Source organism: Canis lupus, chromosome 2 (genome assembly GCF_003254725.2).
Source record: "Canis lupus dingo isolate Sandy chromosome 2, ASM325472v2, whole genome shotgun sequence".
Classification (NCBI taxonomy): Eukaryota; Metazoa; Chordata; class Mammalia; order Carnivora; family Canidae; genus Canis; species Canis lupus.
This window is the reverse complement of record NC_064244.1, coordinates 4,785,514-4,811,924: the sequence shown is the minus strand read 5'-3', so window position 1 is coordinate 4,811,924 and position 26,411 is coordinate 4,785,514. Positions and strand designations below refer to the sequence as shown.

The 26,411-nt window shown below is 35.5% G+C and overlaps 1 protein-coding gene and 1 long non-coding RNA gene across 21 annotated transcripts in view; one reads left to right on the top strand and one right to left on the bottom strand.

Annotated features, from left to right (window-relative positions):
- Positions 1-26,411, bottom strand: part of ODAD2 (outer dynein arm docking complex subunit 2) — a 349,216-nt gene that overhangs the window by 213,723 nt on the left and 109,082 nt on the right. For 11 of the 18 annotated variants that reach the window (XR_004813733.2, XR_004813734.2, XM_049096769.1 and 8 more), the window contains 3 exons: positions 17,516-17,632; positions 4,763-4,968; positions 3,284-3,382 (listed from right to left, as the gene is read on the bottom strand). The exons of 3 other annotated variants lie outside the window; for them this stretch is intronic. Coding sequence is in view for 13 of the 15 variants with exons in the window: in XM_049096769.1 (XP_048952726.1) it covers positions 3,284-3,382; positions 4,763-4,968; positions 17,516-17,632 (422 nt within the window). In the remaining 2 variants the exon portion in view is untranslated. Of the gene's footprint in view, positions 1-3,283; positions 3,383-4,762; positions 4,969-17,515; positions 17,633-19,952; positions 20,090-23,995; positions 24,154-26,411 lie in introns of all 18 variants that reach the window. 4 more of the 18 variants (XM_049096780.1, XM_049096757.1, XM_049096756.1 and 1 more) reach the window with 4 other exon arrangements.
- Positions 18,025-20,138, top strand: LOC125752980 (uncharacterized). 3 transcript variants are annotated; one of them, XR_007403720.1, is made up of 3 exons: positions 18,025-18,115; positions 18,563-18,678; positions 19,843-20,138. It is a non-coding gene; the product is annotated as an uncharacterized LOC125752980 (long non-coding RNA). The 3 variants fall into 3 exon arrangements; XR_007403719.1 differs by having other exon boundaries at positions 19,806-20,138; XR_007403718.1 differs by having other exon boundaries at positions 18,563-18,836; positions 19,806-20,138.

Below are 26,411 nucleotides of genomic sequence, written 5' to 3'. Positions count from 1 at the left end.
GATTTGGTATTCAAAAATCAATCAGTGTAATCAACCACACTAACAGCCTATAGAAGAAAAATGACATGATTATACAATTGATGTAGAAAAAAGATTTGACCAAAATGAACACCCAAATGTGAATAAAAATGTTCAGAAAACCAAGAACAGAAGGGACCTTTATCAACTTGATAAAGAATATTTGTACAAAAACCTACACCATCATCATACTTAATGGTGAAAGACTAAATACTTTTCCCTTAAGATTGAGAACAAACAAGGCTATTGTTCACTTTGATCACTGCTGACCAATACAGCACTGGAACTTCCACTTCTAGTTGTAAATCTAAGAAAAAATGCACAAGACTTGTATGCTGAAAACCATAAAACATTAGTGAAAGTAATCAAATACTTAAATAAACCAAGGTATATAATATTCATGGATTGGAAGATTCTACATAGTAAAAATATCAATTCTTCCCAAATTAATATAGATATTTAATGTAATTTCCAAGAAAATCATCAGTGATTTTTTTCTGTTGGAGATATAGCAAGATTATTCTAAAATTTATGCAGAAAGGAAAGGAACTAGAATAACTAAAAGCAATTTTTGAAAAAAAAAAAGTGAGAGAAATCACTTTTCCAGACTTCAAAATTTACTATACAGCTACAGTAATACAGATTGTGTGGTAGTGGTGAGGGGCTAGATGAAAAAAAAAAATCAGTGGAATAGAACAGATACCCAGAATAGCCCCACATATGTACACTGAACTGATTTTGAAGAAAGATACAAAAGTAATTCAATGGTGGAAAGATAACCTTTTCATTAAATGGTGCTGGAGAAATTGGACCTCCACTTAAAAAAAAACAAAACAAACAAAAAAACAACAACTAAATCTTGACCAAAGTCTCACACTAAAAATAAGAAAAAGGCCATAGGCTTTATAATGTAAAACTATAAACATTTTTAGAAAAAATAGGTGATAATCTTAAGGACCAAGGGCTTCATGAGGACTTCTTAGACATGACATCAAAAATACAACCCATACAGGAACCTGGGTAGCTCAGTCAGTTGAGCATCCGTCTCTTGGTTTGGGCCCAGGTCACAATCTCAGGGATGTAAGATTGAGCCCTGCACAGGGTCTGCCTGCTTGAGACTCTCTCCCTCTCCCCTTCTCTTCCCCATGCACTCTCTCTCTCTTTATCTCTAAAATAAACATATTAAAAATAAAAACAAAACAACCCATAAAAGAAAACATTGATAAATTGAACCTCATCAATAGTAAAACGTTATTCTATGAGAGAGACTCTATAAAAAGGATGAGGAAACAACTTACAGGGAGAAGGAAATATTTGCATACTACATATTCAATCAAGGATATCCAGAATAAAGAACTCTCGAAACTCAACATTTAAAAAGTGATCTGATTAGAACATAAAAAACAAAAGACAAAGAGACATTTCACTAGAGAATATATATGGATGGCAATAAGCCCATGAAAAGATGTTCAACATCACTAGCCATTAGGGAAATGCTAAGACCATGATGAAATAATACTATACATCTTGTAGAATAGCTCAAAACCAAAACCAAAAAAAAGTTTGGATGCAAAGGCAAGGATGAGGATAAACTCAGTTTCCCCTAAGTGTTTGATGGGAACTAAATGGTACAGCCAGTCTGGAAAAGTTAGATAGTTTCTTAAAAAGCTACACAATTATTATGTGTCAGCAATTGGGCATTTATCTTAGAGAAATGAAAACTTCATCCATATAAAAGCCTTTATATGATTGTTCATAGCAGCTTTATTTTTAATATCCAAAAGCTTTAAACAATGAAAATGCTCCCAATAGGTGAATAATTAAATAAATGATGGTACAACCACACCATGGAATGCTACTCAGCAAAAATAAATAAATAAATAAATAAATAAATAAATAAATAAATAAATAAATAAATAAATAAAATAAAAAATAAAAAAAAAAACGATTGCACTATGAACATATGCAACAACTTAGATGGATCTTAGGGGTATTATAGTGATGAAAACAAAGTCAATATCAAAAGTGTATAATTCCATTTACATGATATTCCCAAAATGATAAAATTATAGAAGTGGATAACAGGCTAATGGTTGCCAGGAGTTAGGATTATAGGGAAGAGGTGTGGGCATAACTATAAAGAGGTGGCAAGAGTGGCTTCCCAGTGGTGATGGAACCCTTCCACACACTGACTGACATGGTCATCACACACATCTACATGGAATAAAGTGATAGAAAATGATACATGCACATTATATCAATATCAGTCTCCTGGTTTCAGTGCTGTAGGATAGTTATGCAAGATGCAACCACTGGGAGAAGCTAGGTGAAGGGTATGAGATTCCTCTGTACTATATTTGCAGCATTCTGTGAATCTGTAATTAATTCAAAATAAAAAGTTTTAAAAATAGTCAAATAAATCAAATAATTTATTATGTTGAACCCAAGAATATAGGATTAATGTAGTAGGGTGTCTTAAAGTTTCTTCTTTTTCTGTGTGCACAAACTTTATAATGTGAAATGTCTACATTTCTTCCCACTATTACCCCAAACTTACTAACAAAAGTAGCTGACCCTCCTCCACATATGCCGCTTTTGTTGTCAAAATGAAAATGGAGTCAGAAGTTTACTAGCCTTCTATTGATGGCTGTTTTTTAAAATATTTTATTTATTTATTCATGAGACACAGAAAGAGAGAGAGAGGCAGAGACATAGGCAGTGGAAGAAGCAGGCTCCATGCAGGGAGCCCGATGTGGGACTAGATCCCGGGACTCCAGGATCACACCCTGGGCCGAAGGCGGCGCTAAACCACTGAGCCACCCGCGCTGCCCTGATGGCTGTTTTAATGAGAAATAACATCTATCACTTTAGGATTGGCAGTGCCACCAGTGATGAGTAAAATGAGGCTCAGGAAGATGACTTACCCTTGCTATGATAGGATTGTTCAAAAGTAAGAAATCAGCAAAGAGCCCAGTTCTCCTATCACTCAACTCATGGCAATTAGCATTAAATTCATTTGTTTACAGAGAGTTAACTAGTACCAATAGATGCCTGTGTTTCAAGGAACTCTTCACTAAAAGGATATCTTGTAAATATATTCAAAGAAATTCAGTATTATCATTTTTATAACTAGTCAATACTAGTTGGTCCAAGGGTCCAGTAGAGGACCCCGATGTAATGATAAGAACACCAGAAATTTGCATGCTAACTAGCCCACTGGGTAAAGGGTGGCTTTAAAGGATGGTTCCTTTTAATAGATACGTACCGAACTAACTGTGCTCTTCCAGGTGAAACAGGTGGTCCTGACCTTCCAAGTCTTCCTCCATGTTTTTTCTCTTGAGTGTTTCTTAGTAAGCTTTTGTGCCTAAAAATATATTAACATTTTAAAATTAACTTATTGTGGATTGATAGGAAATTAAAAATAGAAATGTACATAAAGATTTCATCATTTTCATGCACCCGTGTGACATGTTTTCCTAATACAGAAAATAACTGTATGAGTTCCAGCCTCATCTGACACCTGGGATGTCCCTTCAGTCTTTCAGGCACATTTTGGCCAGTATTTCTTTTATAAGGACCAAGTACTAGGAACTGTCACTCTGCAGGCCCCTTCACTCGGAGCCTTCTACTCTGGGCACATCCTGCCCTGGGTGAAAGTTGCCTGGTTACTTCCCTTCCCCACCCGACTCTGCCACAGGGCCTGGATCTGGTTTTCCAGGGATTCTCAGGTTTAGCGTGGTCCTTGGCACATAGTGGGTTTTCATTACATAGTGGCTAGGTAAACTCATAACTGAAAAATGCCAGCACGTGGGAAGAGCGGTATTTTAAGATTCACCTTCCAGCATAACAGAGCAGCCTGTGTATTTGTCATTTTCACACTCCTTCAGATAGGAGTCACAGAGATCAAACACCTCAAAATTGATGAGAATTAGAGGAACAAGAGCATCTCCTTTTTCCCCAGGACTCCTTCCATCTGCTCTCTGGGTTTGCTGGCAACATGTACTCACTCCGTGGTTCTCAGAATCCCTGCAAGTGAGGGTCCCCTGTGACCAGCTGGGAGCCACTTCTTGCTTTACCCAATCGGGGACCGCATGGAACATTAAAAATAGGCTGAAATTTGTAAGCTATATGCTAATTTAAAAAGTGTCCTTGGCATCTCCGACTGCCGGCTTTTATGAAACACAGGGCCTTAATCTGTGCTTAGGTACCTATTTATAGACGTCCCTAAGTGGAACTCGTTTTGTATGTCAGACATTCTTTAAATTAGTGTCCGCTTCACTTAAGCCTGTTAATATTTCGGAGGCTCTAGCCTTTCTATGGTATTTACTTAAAGTTCTGTTAATAGATAAGATGCTGTCTCTATCAAGATTTCCCTGATTCACTTCACATAATTTTAATCATTCTAAATTCACCTAGCACTTAACTTCTTCAGGTCCCTACCACTGCGTTTACATTGCCCGTGAGATTCCTCCATGTCTTTTATCATCTTTTTCACGTGATATTAGCCCTGACCTACCAATTGAGTCAATGGTGCTCTTGCCTTCCCTTCTGGTGCCCACACATAAGCCGTATTCACGCCAAATACTTCTACTTGGAATATGAAGAGCAGGGAGGGACTGACTTGTATTATGGAGGGACATGTCAACATCTACTCTGGACTTTCTCCCATGACATAAACTAACAACTAGGCAAATGTGGTTACTGAGGATGTATCAGAGAAGCCCTCATGCAAATTTCTACATACTTTTTGAAATCAACAGTGGCCTTCCAGTTTAAAGTTGGCTCTAATCTCTTGGTCATTTGAATCTTCCCGAAGTTAATTTGGTTCTTCTCTAGTATATTCTTGCTTGAAGCAAGAAAAGCTTTAGGAAGGGCGTCTGCTTCTTCCTTCTTAGGTACCTCCTTAGGCTCTTCATTTTCTTTTTTCCATTCTTCAGTGAATCTAATATCCTTTATGTACAAAAAAAACAGTAATTTTTACAATGACATCACTTCTGAATTATTTTGTGCTATCTGAAAATTAAAAAGTGATAACTTCAGAAAATGAAGTCTCTGATGCCTCTAACTTGTGTTGCTTAGTGACACACACTAGAGAAGGGCCACTTCAGGACTCAGGTCTCTACTGGAGTGACGTTGCCAGAAATGTGATGTTCCTAAGCTCCCCTCCCCACTGCAGCACACACAGATACAACAGCAGGGTTAGACCTACTCACTCCTCACTACTGCCAGACAGATCTAAACTCAAGGGCTGCCTGGGTGGTTCAGTGGTTGAGTGTCTGTCTTTGGCTCAGGGTGTGATCCTGGGGTCCCAGGATTGAGTTCCACATCAGGCTCCCCGCAAGGGGCCTGCTTCTCCCTCTGCCTATGTCTCTGCCTCTCTCTGTGTGTCTTTCATGAATAAATAAAATCTTTTAAAAAAATATCTAAACTCAGATGCTATATTGACTGGGACACATCATGTATAAATTTCTGAAACAAAGGATTAAAAGCATATTTTGCAGTTAGCCAGAGATAAAAGACACATGACAGAGGAAGTCATTATATTTAAAAGACACATGACCGAGGAAGAAATATAATTATTAAAAAAGACTTATCAGAAACAATGCAAGCCAAAGGAAAAGAGAATGACATCTTTAAAATATTTTTTTTTAAAAAAGACCTGCCAACCCAAAATTCTAAATAGAGATTAAAAAAAAAAAAAAAAGCTTTCAAAAATAAGGGCAAAATAAAGACTTTCATAGATGATCAAAACCAGAGAATTCTTGTTCACTTCCGGAAGGCCTGTGCTAAAGCAATGGCGATGAAGTTCTTCATTCAGAAGGAATAACATACCAGAAAGAGGACTATACCACATCTATACAAAGAAATGAAAATCTGTAGAAATGGTAAAAATATAAAAGACTCTTCATATTATTTTTAATTATTCTAAAATGTAATTGATTCTCTAATGTAAAAATAGTATTGTTGTGTTGAGGGGTTAATAGCATACAAAAGTAAAATGCATGACAATAGTGCCAAGGGTAGGGAGAGGCACTGAAGGTTACTGTGGTAAGTTCTTAAAGTCTTTGTGAAATGGTAAGACAGTATTTAAAGGTGGGTAGGATAAATTAGAGATATACATTATGAGCCCTAGGGCAGTCACCATGAAACTTTTAAGAAGCATAACTGACAAAAAGCATAAATAAAACAATCATTTTTAAAGGCTCAATTAATACAAAAAGGGCAGGAAAAGAGGGAAAAAATAACAAAGAACAAATGAGACAAAAAAGAAACAAGTAGCAAATTAGTAAATTTAAATTCAAATCAATCCCTAGTTACATTAAATAAAAATGATTTAAAACTTCAGTTAAAAGAAACTGGATTGAATTGGATGAAAAAGGTATTTAAAAACCCACTTTCCATACGACCAATAATCAAAAAATGCAGGAATGGTTACATTAAAATCAAACAAAATGGACTTAAAAACAAAATATTATCAGACCTAAAAAGGGAGACACATAATGACAGTCAACACAACTCTTATTGTATATTCACCAAACAACAGAACTTCAAAGTACATTTAGAAAAAAATGTAACTAAAAAGAAACATAGATAAGCCCACAATTATGAGACTTCAAAAACTCCTCTTTCAGTAATCAATAAAATAAGCACACAAAAATTAATAATATAGAGAACTGAGCAATACTATCAATTACATTGACAAAACTGACAATTATAGAACATACTACCCAATGGCAGCAGGACACATATTCCTCTCAAACAAAAAAGAAATCACCAAAATTGACCACATTTTGGTCCATAAAACAAACATCTACAAAGCTAAAAGGACTAAAATCATATGAAAAAAAAAAAAACCTTCTCTTAATTCAATGGAATTAAACCAGAAACCAGTAAAAGAAAGATAACTAGAAAATCTTCAGATATATTAATGTGCCTGAAAACATATCAAAATCTATGGGATGTAGTTTATGTAGTGTTCATATAGAAATTTACAGGATAAAACTTTATAGTAGAAAAAATAAAGGTCTCAAATGAATGGCTAAACTTCCAAATTAAGAGATTAAATAAGAGCAAATTAAACCCAAAAAAATCAGAAGAAAATAAAATCATCAAGAGCAGAAATCAAATAAAAAGGAAAGCAGCCAAAAAAATCAATGAAACAAATAACTGTTCTTTAAATAAAATCAACCACTTCTTTCCAGATTAATCAAGAATAAAAAGAGAGAAGACTCAAATGATCCATATCAGAATTGAAAGAGCAGTCATCACAAAAGATCTTCCAGACATTAAAGGATAATAATGGAATGTCATACTTGATGCCAATAAATTAGATAAGTTGGATAAAATGTAAGAATTCACTGAAACACACAAACTACCAAGGCTCAAGAAGAAGAAACTGGACTAGCTCTATATCTATTAAAGAAATCAAATTCTCAATATAAAAACATTCCAATAAAGAAAGCTACAGGCACAGATGGCTTCACTGGTGAATTGTATCAAATATTTAAGAAAGGAATAATATCTAATTTGTATGAAGAATTCTAGAAAGAAGAAAAGTAAGTGAATATTTCCCAATTCATTTTCTGAGGCCACATTACCCAGCTACCAACACCAGATAAAGATGTTAAAAAATAACTACTAACCCATATCTTTCATGATTATAGATGCAAATATCCTCAGTAAAATACTATCAAATTTCATCCAGTAATGTCAAATAGGGTAAGACATAATGATGAATTGGGATTTACTCCAGAATTGAATGTTAGTTCAATACTCAAAAAAGTCATCAACAGACAAAAGAAGGATAATCGTGCGATCATCTCAAGAAATGCAATAAAATCACCACCTCAAAGCAGCAATGGGCTCATCTCCCATGGGTTAAGTGGAGGCCCTATGGGAAGCATGTAAGAAGGCACTCTCCCTCCCTATCAGCCAAGGTAGTGTCAGCAGAGGCTTCATAGGAACTGAACTTCCACCCCTGTCCAACGGTAATGAAGCATACTATTCCACCAGAGTTGTCAATGGAAAGTGAAGAACTCAGACCTTGCAGGACCTCCAGACTCCACCAGCAAAGTACCAGAGAAGGCCTGCTAAAACAAAAGATCTAAATAAAATCCATAGTTTCACAACATAATGCCCCAAATATCCAAGACAATAAAAGATCATTCATCCTACCAAGAACCAGAAAGATCACAACTTGAATGAGAAAGGATAATGTAGGAATAATGTTTATACCAAGATGAAATAGATGTTGGAATAATTTGATATGAATTTAAAGCTGCCATCATAAAAATGCTTCAGTGAGCAATTTTCAAGACTTAAAACAAACTAAAAAGCCTCAACAAGTAAATAAAAGATATGAAGAAGAACCAAAAAGAAATTTTGAAACTGAAATTTATGAACCAAAAAAAAAAAAAAAAACCTCACTGGATAGGCCTAACAATATGATGGAGAGGACAGAGGGGAAGAATCCATGACCTTCCATGAAATTACTCAGTATGAATAAAGAAGGGAAAATTCATTGCAAAAAAAATGATAGAACCTCAAGATCTGTGAGGCCACAACAAAAATTCCAAAATTCATGTCATCAGAGTAACAGAAAGAGAAGAGGAAGGGAGTCAGACTAAAAATGTATTCTAACAAGATTTGAAATTTTCTCAAACTTGGAAAAAGACATAAATCTAAGATTCAAGAAGCTGAGGAAACCCTAAACAAACAAACAAAGTTATCCATGCCAAGACACACACACAAAAATCAAACTCGACAAACTAAAGACAAGGAAAATTCTTAACAGCCATGAGACATAAACAATATTTTGCTTTTAAGAGGAAAACAATTAAAATAATAACAGATAATCATGGAAGCCAGAAGAAACATTTTTTAAACACTGGAAGTAAAGAATTGTCGGCCTGGGATACTATATCCAGTGAAAATATTCCTTCAGAAATGAAGGGGAGGTCAAGAAATTCTCAGATGAGGGAAAATGAAGAGAAGCTGTCATCAACAAACTTAACCTAAAAGAGTAAGTTCTTAAACAGAAAGACTATGATAAAAGAAGAAACTTGCAACAGCAAAAAAAGAAAAACAATGGAAAAGAATAAAAGTGTAGGTAAATACAAAAGACATTCATTCTGCTTTTGAGTTTTTTAAATGAAGTTTGATGTTTGAAGCAAAACATAATGCTGTCTTATACAGTTAGCAATGAATATGGAGGAAATAAAGACAATTACAAATGAGAGAGGTAAAGGGACTTAAAAGAAGATAGTTTCTTTTTTTTTTTTTGGTTACTAAAATTGTATTTATTTTTTCAGTCCCATCAGTGTAATAGTATTATAGCTTTTGCAAGAAGTTTATGTTGAAAGAGAAATGACATAAATTCTCACATAGTATATTTGTAAAGAAAGACTATGCTGACAGTTTTTTTGTGTGACATATCAGGGAGTTGCAAGGGATTAAGTCATACACAATTATTGTTTGAAGGCGACATGGTTTCTGTACTTTGCTCAAACTGGTATAATGTCAAATAGTAGATTATAATTGATTACATAGGTATATATGGTACAATACTCATAGTAACCACAAACATGCAAAATCTTTACAAAGAGGTACATTCAAAACACTATGGATAAATCAAAATAGAATTCTAAAAAATATTCAAGTAATCTGCAGAAACCACAGGAAAAAGAAAACAAAAATGAAAACTAGGAGGAACACAAAATAAAAGTAAAGTGGCAAGCGTAAGCTCTAACGTATCAATAATTAAATGGATATTATCTAAACACATCAGTAGATACATCAATTGAGTTACACAAATTTATTTTTAAAATGACTCAACTATCTGCTGTTTACAAGAAACTCACTTCAAATATAACAATATATGTAGCATGAAAGTAATAGGGGAGATGGGTGCTGGGTGGCTCAGTCGGTTAAGCATCTGCCTTCAGCTCAGGTCATGCTCACAGGGTCCTGGGATAGAGCCCCACATTGGGCTCCCTGCTCAGCTGGGAGTCTGCTTCTCCCTCTGCCCCTCCCCCCGCTTGTACTCTCTCACTCACTTTCTCTGTCTAAAATAAATAAATAAAATCTTTAAAAAATTATATTAAAAAAGAAAATAATAGGAAAGAAAGATATAACATGCAAACAATGGTTAAAAGAAAGCAGGAGTGGCTATAAATGTATCCAATTAAGTAGACTTCAGAAAAAGGAAAATCATGAAGGACAGAGAGGGACATTACATGATGATAAAATGATCAATCAAGAAGATATAGCAATATTAAATGCATATACAGAGCTTCAAATACAAAAACAGAACTAAGAGAAAAATTAGACAAATCCATAATTATAGTTGAATACTTCAAAACTTCTCTCTCAACAACTGATAGAAAATCAGCAAGAATATGAAAGAACTTAGCACCAAAAACCACATGATTTTTTACACAAGGTAAAAAGAAGAGAAGAAATAATAAATACCAAAGTGAAGTAGAAAAAAACACACAGAGAAAAATCAATGAAACTAAAAGCTAAGTCTCTGAGGAAACAGAAAATCAAGAGACCTCTACCCAGATGAGTCAAGAAAAAATAAAACACCAATGACCAATATTAGAAGTGAGAGAGGTAACAATAGCTACATAGTCTACAGACATTAAAAGATGAATAAAAGAATAACCATAAACAAGTTTACACCAATACATGTGACATAGATGAAATGGACAATTTCCTTTAAAGATAATCTACCAGGGTGCCTGGCTGGCTCAGTCAGTAGAGCACGCAGCTCTTGATCTTGGGGTTGAAAGTCTGGGGATAGAGATTGGGATAGAGATTATTTAAATTAAAAAATAAAATGGCAAAAGGTTATGTATACTTTACATATATATATGTATACATATATAAAGTATATGTATACTTTACTCCAACAGAATCATTTTTTAAATAAGTAAAAAAAAATAAAGATTACCATAACTTCCTCAAGAAGAAACAGATAACCAGCCTGGCCCAAACTAGTAAAGACACTGAAATCTGTTGTTTAACAACTTACCTACAAAGGACACTCCAGGCCCAGATGGCTTCACTACCAAACATGTAAGAAAGAAACAATATCAATTCTACACAAACTCTTTCAGAAATTGGAGAGGAAAAAAAAAACTTCCCAACTCATTTTATAAGGCCAGTATCACTCTGATAACCAAAACCAAAGATATTAAAGAAAACTACACATCAAAACCTTATAAATATAGATGTGACACTTAAAATCTTAGCAAGTTAGATCCAATAATATATAAAAATGATACTACATCCTGAACAAATGAGGTTTGTTCCAGAAATGTATGGTTATTTTTTTAAAGCTCATCAATGTAATTTATTACATTAACAAACTAAGAAAGAAAAAAAAACATGTAATTTTCTTAATAGGTAATCATTTGGTAAAATCCAACATCCATTCCTTTTTGTTTTGGTTTTATTTAAATTTAAATTAGTAAACATACAGTGTATTATTGATTTTGGGGTAGAATTTAGTGATTCATGAGTTGCATATAATACCCAGTGTTCACTACATCAAATGCCCTCCCTTAATGCCCAACATCCCATTCTCCCATCCCCCACACCCACCTCCCCTCCGGTAACCCTCAGTTTGTTCTCTATAGTTGAATCTCTTATGGTTAGTCTCCCTTTCTGTTTTTATCCAATATCTATACCTAATAAAAGTTTTCAACAATCTGAAATAAAGGGGAACTTCTTCAATCTTATAAATGTCATATACAGCTAACACATACTTAATAATGAGAAACTGAAAGTTTTTCCTTTACCACCAGGAGCAAGAGACTACTTCTATATAATTCTGTGCTGGAGGTTCCAGATAATGCATTAAGAAAAGACAAAAAAAGGCACTGAGACTGAAAAGGAAGAGGCAAAATGATCATTATATACAGTCAATATAATCACATACATAGGAAACCCTCTGGGATCTATGAACCAGACACTAAAACTAGTAAATGTTTCAGAATATAAAAATGATATATAAAAATCAAGTGAATTTTTATATAGTAGCAACAGATAATCACAAATTAAAATTTTAAAACTACCATTAACATTTTTTTTAAAAAAATAAAAATTCAACTTTGAAGTTAGATTCAACTTTGAAGATCTAACTAGCTTTATTAATTGATTCATGAAGCCAGCAGCATCCCATGTAGCTAGCAGACAAATGTTCCACTGAGCTAAACAAAAGAAATAATTTTAAAGGCAGAGAGACCATTTGAAAAAAGGAATTTATTAGCAAGGAATGTATTGTTTAGACAAGGTTGCCCTCTTAAGAGAAGCAGAAGGGGTAAATCAGTAAATATCCTAGTATTGACCAGGAAATTCCAATTGACTTGTTATAAGTTACATTCCTGGGTGGTTGAAATTGCAGTTATTTAGGTATAAATAATAATAATATAATATAATATATAATAATATAATTCTTGAGTGTTGACTTGGCCTAAGTAATGCCACTTTGGGCCTGTGGTTTTCTTTTTTAACACTCTTAAAATATGAAATATTTATAAGTAGGTTTCACGAGATATATGCAAGACCTGTGCATTGAAAATTACAAAATATTGCTGAGAAACTGAAGGCCTAAATAAATGGCGAGACATACTCTGTTCATGGATTGGAAACCTCAGTATTGTTAAGACATTAGCTCTTTCTAAATTGATCTATAGATTCATCATAATCTCAACCATAATTCTTTCAGGCATTTTTAAAAAGATTTTATTTATTATTTATTCATGAGAGACACAGAGAGAGAGGCAGAGACATTGGGAGAGGTAAAAGCAGGCTCCATGCAGAGAGCCTGATGTAGGACTCGATCCCGGGACTCCAGGATCATGCCCTGGGACAAATGCAGGCGTTCAACTGCTGAGCCACCCAGGCATCCCATCTTTCAGGCTTTTTATGAAGAAATTGACAAGCTGACCTTAACATTCTAATGGATATGCAAAAGATGTAAAATAGACAAACAAGTTTGAAAAAGAAAACATTGAAGGACATATACTACCTGACTTCCAGACTTATTATAAAGCTACAATAATCCAAAGAGTGTGCTACTGGTATAAAAATAGACAAACAGATCACACCCATACAAACGGACAACTGATTTTAGACAAAGGTATAAAAGTAATTCAATGGAGAAAGGATGGCTTTTTCAACAAATGGTGCTGGAAAAACTAGATATTTATATGCAAAAGAAAAAAAAAGAACTTTGATCCACACCTCATATTATGTACAAAAATTAAATTTAAAGGCCTTAATGTAAAACCTAACATTTGAAAACTTTTAGGAAAAAAACACTGGAGAAAATCTTTCTGATACTGGGTTTGGCAAAGCTTTATGAGATACAACACTATAAAGAAAAAATTAACAAGTTGGACTTCATTAAAATTGAGGACATTTGCTCTTTGGAAGATATACTGATTGGAGAATGAAATGACAAGACACAACCAGAAGATCATATTTACAAGCCATATATCTAATAGATTACGTAAGCCAAAAATATATATAAAAGAGCTCTTACAACTCAGTAAAGAAATCAAACAACCCAATAAAAAAAAAACTGGGTGAAAGATCTAATAGACATATATGATATATAAATGGCAAATAAACATATGAAAAAATGCATTCAAGAAATGCAAATTAAAACCCAGTGAGATATTAGTACACACACCTATTAGAATGTCTAAAATTAGAGGACTGACCATACCAGTTATTGACGAATATACAGAAGAACTGGAAGTCTCATACATTGCCAGTGTGTATGTAAAATATTACCACCGCTTTGGAAAGCAGTTTACCCATTGCTTAAAAAGTTAAGCATGCAACCATATGATCTTGCTGTTTATTCCTAGATTTTACCCCAAGAGAAATGAAAGCATATGATCTGTGGAGATATACACCTGGAAATAAAATGTTAAAAATATGAGACCTTAAATTTTAAAGATATGTACAATGTTTTGAAAATAAAAGAATATTTGCAGGTGGGTGACAGAAAAGAAAATCAGAGGATCAATCTCAGAAGCCCAACACCCAACTAGTAAGAGAACAGAGAAGAAGGAATGATTAAAGATGTGATACCAAAAAAAGTATTTTTCTAGTTTTGAAGGACATATGTCATCATTAATGAAAAACAAACAAAACCAGCACCAACCATATCATCATTAAAATTACAGAACATCTGGAATAAGAGATCCTAAAGGCTTTGTTAGATGGGAAAAGTCAAAACAGGCCACGTAGGAAAAAAATGCCTCTAAAATTCTAAGTAAAAATTGTTTTTGAACTATCATTATAGAAACAATAACAGAGAGAAAAATAAAGATATTTTCATATGCTAACCCTCAATTTTTTCCCTGTTATATGCCTCTTTTACTCAGGAAGCTCCACCAAAATGATGGGATATACCAACAAAAGGAAAACTAAATGGAAGGGAACTTCAACATAATAAAGACCATATATGAAAAGCCTACAGCAAATATCACATTCAGTGGTGAAAGCCTGAAAGCTTTCCCCCAATATCAGGAATAAATATGGAGATAGTGTTCACTGCTTCTATTCAGTGCAAAATCCTAAAAGGTCTAGCCATAGTAATTAGACAAGAAAAAGAAATCTAAGCGGCACCGGGCAGGCTAGGAAGCCTGCCTCTCCCTCTCCCTCTGCCTGCTACTCCCCCTGCTTCTGCTCGCTCGCTCTTTCTCTCTCTCTGTTAAATAAATAAAATCTTAAAAAAAGAAAAGAAAAAGAAATTTAAAAACACGCAAATTGAAAAGAAGTAAAACTATTTGCAGATGACATGATCTTTTATGTAGAAAGACCTAAAGATTAAAAAAAAACTGAGTTAATAAATGAATTCAGTAAAGTTGCAGGATGTGATTTTGAATTTCACATTCAAAAGCCAGATCTGATTTCAACACTAAAAAAAAAAAAAACAGTTCCATTTCTCCTCATTAGCAGTGAACAATCAAAAAGGAAATTAAGGAAACAATTCCATTCAATAGCATCCAAAAGAATATAATGCTTAGAAATAAATTTAACCAAGGAGGCAAAAGAAGACACTGAAAACTATAAAACACTGCTGATAAAAAAAGTTAAAGGAAACAAAAACAAATGGAAAGACACCCCATGTTCATGGATTGGAAGAAATAATATTGTTAAGACAACAATGTTATACAAAGCAATCTATAAATTCAATGTAATCCCAATCAAAAGCCTAATGCTGTTTTTTTGCAAAAATGGTAAAACCAAACCTAAAAGTCAAGGGAACCTAAATAGCTAAAGCAGTCTTTAAAAAACAAGAACAAAGTTTGAGGAGTCATACTTCTCAATTTCAAAACTAACACAAAGATAGAGTAATCAAAATAGTATGGGACTTGTATAAGGGCAGACAAAAAATAATAGAATAAAGAGTCCAAAAATAAACCTCTACATCTATGGCAAATTGATTTTCAACAAGGATACCAAGAACTTTCAATGGGGAAAGAACAATCTCTTCAACAAATGGTGCCCGGAAAACCGGATATCCACATGCAAAAAGAATTAAATTGCACATTACTTTACTTACACCCTATACAAAACTTAACTCAAAATGAATCAAAGACTTACAGAGATAACACCATGACATTATTAGATGAAAACAGGGCAAATCTTCATTACCTTGGCTTTGGCAATGGTTTCTTATGATACCAAAAATATAGGCAAGAAGAAATGTATTTGTTGGACTTTATCAAAATTAAAAATGTTTGTGCATTAAAGAACACTATCAAGATGAGTGAAGACAACACACAGAATGGGAGAAAATATCTGCAAATATTCTATCTGATAAGGGATTAATAGTCACAATATATAAAGAATTCCTACAACTCAACAACAAAAGACTACCCATTTTTTAATGGGAAAAGGACTTGAATAGACATTTCTTAAAATAAATATACAAATTCCCAATAATATGGAAATATGCTAAACATTACTATTAGGGAAATGGAAATCCAAACTATAATGGAATACCATACTTCATACTTACTAGGATATCTATAATAAAAAAACACACAATCACACACAGAAAATAACAAGTATTGGTGGTAATGTGGAGAAGCTGGAATCCTTCTACAGGAGCATAAAATGGTTCAATCTAGGTACAGTTTGGTACTTCCTCTAAAAGTTAAATACAGAATTAGCATATGACACAGAAATTCCACTCCTAGGTAACCTCCAAAATTAAAACAGGGACTCAGTTACTTGTAAGCCAATATTTATAGCATTTTTCACAATAATCAAAAAGTGGAAACAACCCAAGTGTCCAACAATAGATTTACTGATAAACAAAATGTGGTTATATACACGAATGGAATATTATTCAGCCACAAAAAGGAATGAAGTTCCGACACATGCTACAACATGGATGGACCTTGAACATATTATGCTAAATGTAATAAGCCAAGCACCAAAGTACAAATTTACGATTCCACTTCTCTGAAATACCTAGGAAAGGCAAATTTATATTTGATTAGAAATCGAGAAACCAAAAAGTAGATTAGAGGTTCCTAGGAGCTGGGGAAGTAGGCATGAGGAGGTTACTGCTTAATGGGAACAGTTTTAGTTTGAGATGATGAAAAAGATTTGGAAATGGACAGTAGTAATGGCTGCACATAATTAATGCCACTCAGTGATACACTCGAAGTAGTTAAAATGACAAATTTTATGTTTTGTACAGGTATTTTATAACAACAACAAAGGAAAACTAGAGTCCAGGAAATAGGTGATCAAACACCAGGGGAAAAAAAACTCACAGGATGATGACAGAGAGACGTTTCAGGACAAGAGCAGCAGCAGAATAGTAAGAAAATAGAGTGCTCTGGAAGTGGCAGTGTCAGAAGGAAAATAACAGATCTGATAAACTGTCTGATGTAGGATTTGTGGAATTGACATCATCTTGAGAATCAGCCTGGGGCTTAAGTGTATCACTTTAGTATTTCTTGCATATTGCTTCTTACCCACATCAGCTTCAATCAAGATTTAATAACTGTATTAACTGATTCCTTTGTCCACCTCAAAAACTATTTCAAAAACCATGCAAGACACAGAGGAAGTACAGTTCTTATGCATATGCAGTTGACACACTTACTGAGACAATCCAACTAGTTAGTAATCATGGGATGCCCAGAAAAGATAAAAATAATCAAAACATCTAGGCTTCATTAACAGGGATGACTGCTTTGTTCTTAGCATTATAAATTCAAAAGGAAAGATGAAAAGTGCTTTTTTAGAAAGCAATCTGACATATTTTACACCTATTACCTAAAGAGGTTCAGAAACTTCCTTGAAGTACTCCACTTATAATATTTCTTACGTAATATATTGTGAAAAACTCTCTAAAAATTATAAACAGGGTCCAAAAATAGAATTATTCTCAACAGAAGGTAACATGTCAAGTAACACTATGCTATGATATTTCAAGATTCTGTAAACTTACCTGTTTAGACATATTTTCTGAAAATTTTGCCGATTTTTCTTTTAAAAATGTGACAAGGTCTTTATACATTTCACTTTTTCTCTCATAATTAATTTCCCCCTCATCTTCTGTTTTGCCCTTTGGAAGAAAAAGTTTGGTGCAATTATTAATGTAGTAGCATTTGAACCTGATCAATACATCACAACCCAAGGCCACATATTGTTTTCTTCTCTCGAGGATCCATGTGGCAGTTTTTATACATCAAAAATATGGGCAGAATTCTTCCTTCTTAAAGTTATCCATTTGTCCGTCCATCCACTCATCCACCCATCCATCATCCATACATTATGCTTTTACTGAGTACCTCCTATATGCATGTAGGGCATTTTGCTAGTTAGCAAAGAATGGAGAGCTTCCTTCCCTCTGCACTCCTCTAATGCAAAAAAACAAAACACACACAAAAAAAAACATTATGACTTCAAGAGAATCTGATGAAGTCATAAAAGGTCCCAAGATTAGAATGCCACCATAGAAAAGCTTGTTTCCATTTGTCACACTCTGTTCTTGTTCTGTGTGTAAAGAGGTTGCTATGGGATTATTTTCTAGAGTTACAACCTCCATGTAAGCACCTGACACTCCAACCTTTTTCTCCATACCTCTTTCTTTTTGTCTCTTTCCTTTCCTCACCTATCCTAATAGAAAAGATTTGGCTCTGCCTTAACCAAATGTATATATAAAAACCCATAGTGTGCTTTTTATATATACGTAACCACACACATACACAAAACATCATATACACCCATATAACTCAGGCGTGCCATGCATTTTGTCGTAATTATTGAATCATGTTCCTTATCTTTCATTCTTGAAATTGAGAGGAACACTTAGATATTTCCATATCAAATAAAGGTATATGTAGATTAGTAGCTCTTGATAGGAACAAAGTGTCCTTGCCCCACTCTAGAAGGTCAAAGTCTCTTATTTTCTGATTGGAAATTTCACTTTCTTAGAGTATCAAAACAAACCAAAGGCTAAATCATATTTAGCTCATCTCCCCCCTCTGTGCAGATATAATCTGAGAAGATCATGCTGAGAAGAAATGCACCATAAGGCAAGTCAGATGAGATGCTTGCTGGTCATCAAGAAAGTGGCACTCACATTTTGAAGCCAATCCAAACCAAGAGGTAGCAATTCTCCCAACAGTCCCCTGTGATGAGGAATCCCCACTAAGGATTTAGGTTCTCCCTGCAGATATTGCCTGTGAGGCCCCACATTACATTGAAGACACCAAGGGCAGGGTTGCCAAGGGGAAAGCTGACCACCTAGTAAGTTCAGTGAACAGGTATGAGACAAAAATAAAATGTGTTCATGTGGAAGATTCAGAAGGCCACCACCCTGCTTAGTGCTCAGGGGTGGGAATCTGGAATGCTGTGTTTCTCCCTAGTCAGCTTCAGTTAGCAGCAAGTAAAAGGAAGACTGTAAAGCTGGAGGAGGGAGAAAGGGACTGCTCCCAGCTCCTCGTCCCCTGTCCCCAGCAGTGAACCCTGGCAGTGGCAGCTGCTTCCATTAGCAACAGTTGGTTCCAGTTCCCAGGGGTTTTTCCCTATGTTCCCAGAACCTGGCTCATTACAACTCCTTAGAATCCCATTACAAACCAACCAGGTCTCCCTCTTCCAAGGTCTGGGTCTCAGCTCTGCTGGTTCTGCAAAGATCCTCTCCTCTGAGCTCCTGAGGTACCAGCTCCTGGGCATTGTACTCCTCTGACATCTGGGTGCCAGTTTCATGAGACCCCCTGTGCTCCAGCATAGCCTGGAAGCGACCATTCCTCAGAGATATGGATCCCAGCTCTGTGGAGTCCCCCCTCTGAACTCCAAGGGACCATAACCAATGTAAGCAGGGTCCCCTCCTCAGAGGTCTAAGTCCCAGCTCTGCAAGGACATCTTCTGAGACCCTAAGGAACCAGCACAGCCTGGTGGTGCTCCCTCCCCAGACACATGGGTCCCAGCTTCTTGGGGGTGCTTCCTCCAAGCTCCCACATTTTAATTCCTTCCCTTTGTCCTCTCAACACTTAGGGCAAAAGCTATAGTTACTGCTTCTGTGTTACCTCAGCCACCTCTTATTTGCCCAAATACTTGTATAATTAATTAATTAATTAATTAATAATTAATCAATCAGTGAACTGATCGTTACAGAGGTTTTCATTTATAAAGTGGCGTGGGTTCCTTTGACGGTCATTTCTTAGAAGACTGATTTAATGACCTGCAATGGGGAACACCGAGGCTCATTCTGAAATGGTTTTGGATTTGCTCAGCAAACACATAGCAAAGGGATCTGCTTCAACCCAACAGAACAGAATCGCATTTTCTGTGGCCATCAGCATTCAGTCCTGGAGACATGCCTGCATTTACAGAGATGGAGCCAAGCACCAAAGACAACATGGTTCTTAAAAATTACTTACGCCATTTAAAAATACTCCTTCTGTACTACAAGTAACACACAGAGTTTCAACATCATGGGGTTTTACCAGCACGTAACAAATTTCCCCATGAATTTGTCTCCAAGGTGGGGCTCGACATCCATTTGAAAATTCATAATCTGAAACCAATTATCGATCAATTAAAAGGAGCTCTGAAAAATAAAATATGTTATCTTTAAAAAGAAAATAAATATGATTACAGTTTTTTTCAAATACTCAATCCTAATGTAGCTATTGAAGCATTTGGAAATAATAATTATTTTACATAACAAAGCAAATCTGAGAATAATAGAAACCTGAAGTATAGTCAATAGATTCCAAGACAGTTTGTTCTCCTTTTCCTGAGAAATGTTTTCAGCAGTTCTATATGGTTCTTAACAGTTGTTGGGTTTAAACAGATTTGTCTGAAATGAATGATAAGAAATGCATTTTGAACACTCTAAAAGAGAATCTCCAGAAAACAGATGAAAATATACCATTTTAGCAAGGGGGGGGGGCTGGTGGGAGGAGGAATATCACTTTTTATAATTAAATTGTAGTCAATTATACAACAACAAAAATGTTGGCAGTTAGTTTAGCTGTGTTATAGCCTTACAACACTGTCAAGACATCAAGAAACCAGTGATCATATTTAATGCAACATTAAATAAACTCGTTTAAAAATTCAATTTCATTTCTTAGTGGTAATAGCATAATACTAGAAAAAAACTACAAAAATGAACAAGTTTTTTAAACCTTACAAAGTCTACATGATATTTGCATTACTATTTAACCATCTATTAATTGTCTGAGGAGAGTGAAAATAAGGCCAACTTCATGTCCTCAGAATCAGGTGAAACCCCCATAGAAAGCTCTAGCAAAGCTAACAGTAAATCTTTACATTTTAGAATTAAGAAAATATCCATGCAATACCCTAAAATCTACTGTTAAATCAATAACAACTCTATAATTTGTGTATGTTTAAAAAAATTCTGAAAGCATTTTTTGTAACTAACTTTTAGAGGTTTCTTTTTTCTAAAAAGACTCACCATGAAATACGTTTTAGAGAATGATTCAGTAGGTACAGATCCAGTTGCTTAAGCAGCATGCCAACCTTCATCTTTATATCACTCTCAGGATCTTCATCTTTGGTATTTTATCAAGAATATTACTGTGGATGTGTCTTCTTTCACCGTGTTATAATCCAAACCCAGGATTTTTGTTACAGGATCTCTGTTAGCTGATCAAACAAGTAAATAAATAAAAATGATTCTCTTGTCTTCTGTTGTAAGAAAAATAATGACTAACAAGTCCTCTGAAGCCCACCCAAATGTGCTTCCTTCATTAAGCTTCTCTCATGGACCCAATTTGAATTAATCTCAACTTCTCAGATTCTACTGCATTTAGGAACTTTCTTGTACTCCTTGAGATTCTCTACCTTGTACTGCAGTATCATCTATCTATATCATATCTCTAATAAAACAAAGAACAAGACATTCTTTTTTTTTCTTTTTTTTTTAATTGACTGTAGGGCATTGTCCAGCATGGTCATTCAATTAGTGTATCCAGAATTGATTTGAAGATAGAGAAATACTGGTCTCCTTAGAAGAATCATCACTAGAACTGTGTGTGTGTACGTGTGTGTGTGTGTATGTAACCACTGAGGCTTAGTGTTCACAAATGCTTTCTTTCCAAAACAGCATGGTTTTCTCAGTCTAAAGATCTACCACCAGTCTTTTCCACCTGTTCAAAGTGCTTATATTTTTTTCTTTTTTTTAATTTTTTTATTTATTCATGATAGGCACGCAGTGAAAGAGAGAGAGAGAGAGAGAGAGAGAGGGAAGAAGCAGGCTCCATGCACGGGAGCCCGATGTGGGATTCGATCCTGTGTCTCCAGGATCGCGCCCTGGGCCAAAGGCAGGCGCCAAACCGCTGCGCCACCCAGGGATCCCTCAAAATGCTTATATTTTCTTTTTTTTTTTTAAGAAATATTCTTTTTTTTAATATTTATTTATTTATTTATTTATTTATTTATTTATTTATTTATGAATGATAGACACACAGTGAGAGAGAGAGAGGCAGAGACATAGGCAGAGGGAGAAGCAGGCTCCACGCACCGGGAGCCCCGACGTGGGATTCGATCCCGGGTCTCCAGGATCGCGCCCTGGGCCAAAGGCAGGCGCTAAACCGTTGCGCCACCCAGGGATCCCAATGCTTATATTTTCAATGCCTTTTATGTTCAAGTTGGAAAAACAAATCTGGCCAGTACTCACACACATACCAAAGTTACAGTGAAAACTCCAATACTAATTCATGATCAAGGCTGACATAGGTGTGAAAGTAGACTCTAGAGATGGTTAAAACAGAATTTGGTGAAAGCCAAAGAACCATGTAGTTGCAAGTGAGGAAGAAGAGGGCAAAGCCATATTTGGAAAGGAGGAATTTAAATAAGATGAAATATATATGTATTTGAACAAGGAGGCCCATGGGACTAGTTCAGAAAGCTCCACCTGATTGAAATGAGAGAAGCACAGTGATGGCATTAACTCTGCAGTGGGAGATGGACTCTGGCACCAGGAAATAGCAGAAAAGGCTTAGGGCTTCTTAGAAAAAAACACACAAGGGGAGGGGCAGGGAAAAGAGATCTAGGAATCATCTACTTTTTGAGCATCTCAATCATCCTTACAGCAGTCATCTCATTAAGACTCATGGAAAAAGGTATTATATGAATTCTGGGGAAAGACACAAACCTGCCCCCCAAATTGCCCTGCACCATGGAATCTGGACCCAAAACTAAGAGTTGTACCTAGAGCTCTTACAGAAAGGACAAAATGCAGCAAAGGATACACATTTAGCCAAACTAGATATATAGCAGCCAGTCTATGTATTAAGTTCATGCACTAAGTTGAAATTAATGCTATTACCAACCTCCTTGAATTCAACTTTACTCTTAAGATTTCATTCCTCCTCAGCAGGGTAGCTATGAGGTATAGATAGATAGATAGCCTAATAATGAAGAGTAGGCAAGAGATAAGAAAAGGCTGCTGTCCTAAGGTTCACATCTTTTTTAAAAAATTATTATTTATTTACTCATTCATTAGAGTCATAGGGAGAGAGGCAGAGACACAGGCAGAGGCAGAGGAGAAGGAGGCTGCAGGCAAGGAGCCCGATGTGGGACTCTGATCCCGGGTCTCCAAGATCACACCCTGGGCTGAAGGCAGACGCTTAACCGCTGAGACACCCAGACATCTCATAAGATTTACATCCTAAAGAATATTTTTTTAAAGGTTCATCTTCCCATCACGTAGACAGTAAAAAGAATGATTAGAGGCAAGACCAGGCACCTCATGCTTGAGTCCTTCTAGTCACATGATTCCAAACAGGCAAAACATGTATATGACACCATTATGTACTGTTAGGTATTTCTACTCATAAGAAAAATTCAGAAAACAATTGCTCCAGGCAATTGGTCACATTCTTTTACGCATGTTAGATGCTTAGACAATAATGAAAATCTACATCCTTAATGAAGAGGAAAACGTTTCCCATTGAGTGAATGTAACTACCTCCACAAAGCTATGCAACCTACAAAGGAACATTACTGAGACCAATGGAAAGTGAGATTACTCTGGGCTATCTTTGCTGCATACATTTTAGAGGAAACCGAGCATCATCCGTCACAGCAGGCCTGAGGGTAGAGGGTGGAGTTTGGTGCAGGCCCCACTAATCTGTCTTCTCTCCTGTAGACCTTAGAGGATACAGGCCTCTGGTCTTTCCAGAAGTGAGGAAGCCTCTCTTTAAACCACATGCTAAAATTAGAAATCTAGAAGCTTGCTAGTGGTAAAGTATTAGGCCTTTCAGTTTAAAGTAGAAACTTGATATGAGCATGACATTCAGCCAAGAAAAATGAATGACATTTTTACAAAGTCGAACATAGGACTTTTTGCCTTTTAGGTCACGGAACTTTTTTCAAGAGACTGCAACTCCCCCTCCCCCATGATTATGTTTCTAAAAGTTCAAGTCATAGACTGGAGCATAAATATCACCTTTGATACAAGCCTGTGCTTCCTTCAGCTTTCTGTCTTTGGCAATAAGCAGCAAACGTGACAGCTGCCCCAAGCTCCTGATCTTAATGTGTGGCACAGAGAGAAACAGCAAAGGCTGCCCATCTTTATCAACTTCTTCTGACTTGACTGTTGTTTCACTAGGAAATAAAAATAAATAAATAAATAAATAAAATCTTAAGGTTACCTGGATGCTAGTGAAGTTAAACATAAGACATTTTGACAAATCATCCCTCTGGCTCATTATAAAACACAAAATATAAGTACTTCTTGTTAAAAGCTCATGTCTTTTCCTCATTTGTCCACACTCAGATCCCTAAGTTCCCAGGCTTATTAGCAACCATAGTTAGCAACATGATATACCCAGGAAGAACATTTTAAGCCATGTCTTGAATACTTACATGAACTCAATCACAGTTTTTGGTTTTGTTTTTCTAACAATGTGTTGGACAACTTTAAAAAATCACTGGTTCTACAGGACCATTCATGTTTGGGGATTTCTAAAGTTATTTTATTTATAAAGTTTACACCACAGTAATTAGTGGTTAGAAATCTTCTTGGCTACTCTGTGTTTATGAACAAAAAGCTATAAAGAGAAGAGACAAACTAGGTTCCCTCTGTGGATTGTTTTCCCACTCCAAACCCTAATTTGGTTTACTTTAGGATAATAAGCAGTTTTTCTAAATGGACTTTTCCTGATCAGAAATTTCTGGGTCTCCTAGATTTGTCTTTCTGCCCATTTTAATTATTTTTTTAGGTCAGCATTTAAGAAATATTAAGATGTTTTACGGCAGTGATATTTCTATAGATTTCTACCACGTACAACATTAACTAAGCTACCTAGGTTTTTATTAGATATGGATATCCCTGGAAAAACTGCTCTCCTCTTAAGACCTGATCTAACATTTTAAATTGTAAGGCAGATAAACAGATGTGGTGTATTGCCAGTTCATCAGAAAAAGTAAACCTGACAGACTCAGACTCAGATGTACTACCAGCACGATTTCACTAGAAAAGGAAGAAGATAGAGATCATGGAGGCAGACTAGTGGCTTGCCACGGATGTCCACATCCTAACACCCGAGGCCCACAAATGCCTTATCTTACATGGCAAGAGACCATGCAGATGGATTAAGTTAAGGATCTTGAGATGGGAAGACTATTCTGAAATGTGCAGGAGGGTCAAGTCAGAAAAGCCAACGTGACATGGAAACAGGGTTCAGAGTAACACAGAGCCAGAAGCTATGGAATGTAGGTGGCCTCCAGAAGCTGGAGAAGACAAGAATGGATCTTCCTTCAGCCCCAGAAGGAACACAGCCCTGCCAACGCCTTGATTTTAACCCTACACACTTATTTTAGTCTTTTCACCTCCAGAACCCTAAGAAATTAAATCTGCATTATTTTAAGTCACTAAGTATGTGAAAATTTGTTACAGCAGCAATAGGAGGCTAACACAGGGACTTTTACCAGGCTTTCCCACTGTTCTTCCAGCAGTAACTTTCATAGTAACTCACATAGGAAGTAACTTACATAGTAATTGTACACAGAAGGTACTCAATAAATAGAAGAGGAATAAATGAATAGAAGATTTCTAGGCTGACCAGTGATGTGTGTTGTATACAAAATGTGTGTTTTCTCTAAAATAAAGCTTTTGGAATAATGTCTTCAGGTTTGAGATTTCTTAAAGGTCTGTGCCAGGTTGGTCACATGTGCTAAGTGGATGATGACAAGACTAAGTTATAAGCTGACTGAATGCCAACAATATCAAGCCACTGAACTTGAGAAGGTGAAACTCCTGGTAAGATATGGAAGAAGTCAAGGGCACAGGACACATATTTCATTGCTCCCACCAGTTGAAGCCTGTAACTCAGCAAAGCAGTAGGAACTAAATGCCAGCTCCAGGGAGGATGTGGAAGAGCAGGTTTGTTAGTCATAGCTCTGGATAAATAACAAGCTATAGTTCTGGTGACCTGTTTGGGTATTAATGAGCTCATCAAATTTTTCAACAATTACAGACATTGCTGTACTTGGAAAATGTTAAGTAGAAAGTCAGGTCAACATTAACATTTTTACTAGTGTAAGTCTACATTTAAGGCATAAGTCTGCAATTAAATATCAGAGTGTATTTATTTTGAGATTACTAGAGACATTCAATTTTGCATTTCATAGACTTTTAATATCCTTTGTCCCCATATAAAACATTTATCTGTGTCAAAAGCTTGAAATCATTTGTAGATACTTTTTTCTTTATTGGCTATGTTAGAGAATATCTACCTGTGGGAACTATAATAATTCCAAACAATTTACTGTCTGGCCAAAAGTATCACATTTACTATGATTTAGTGATGGAAAATGCTTGTGCAAGCTTAAGTAGCACTTCATCAATAAATGTTTTCCTT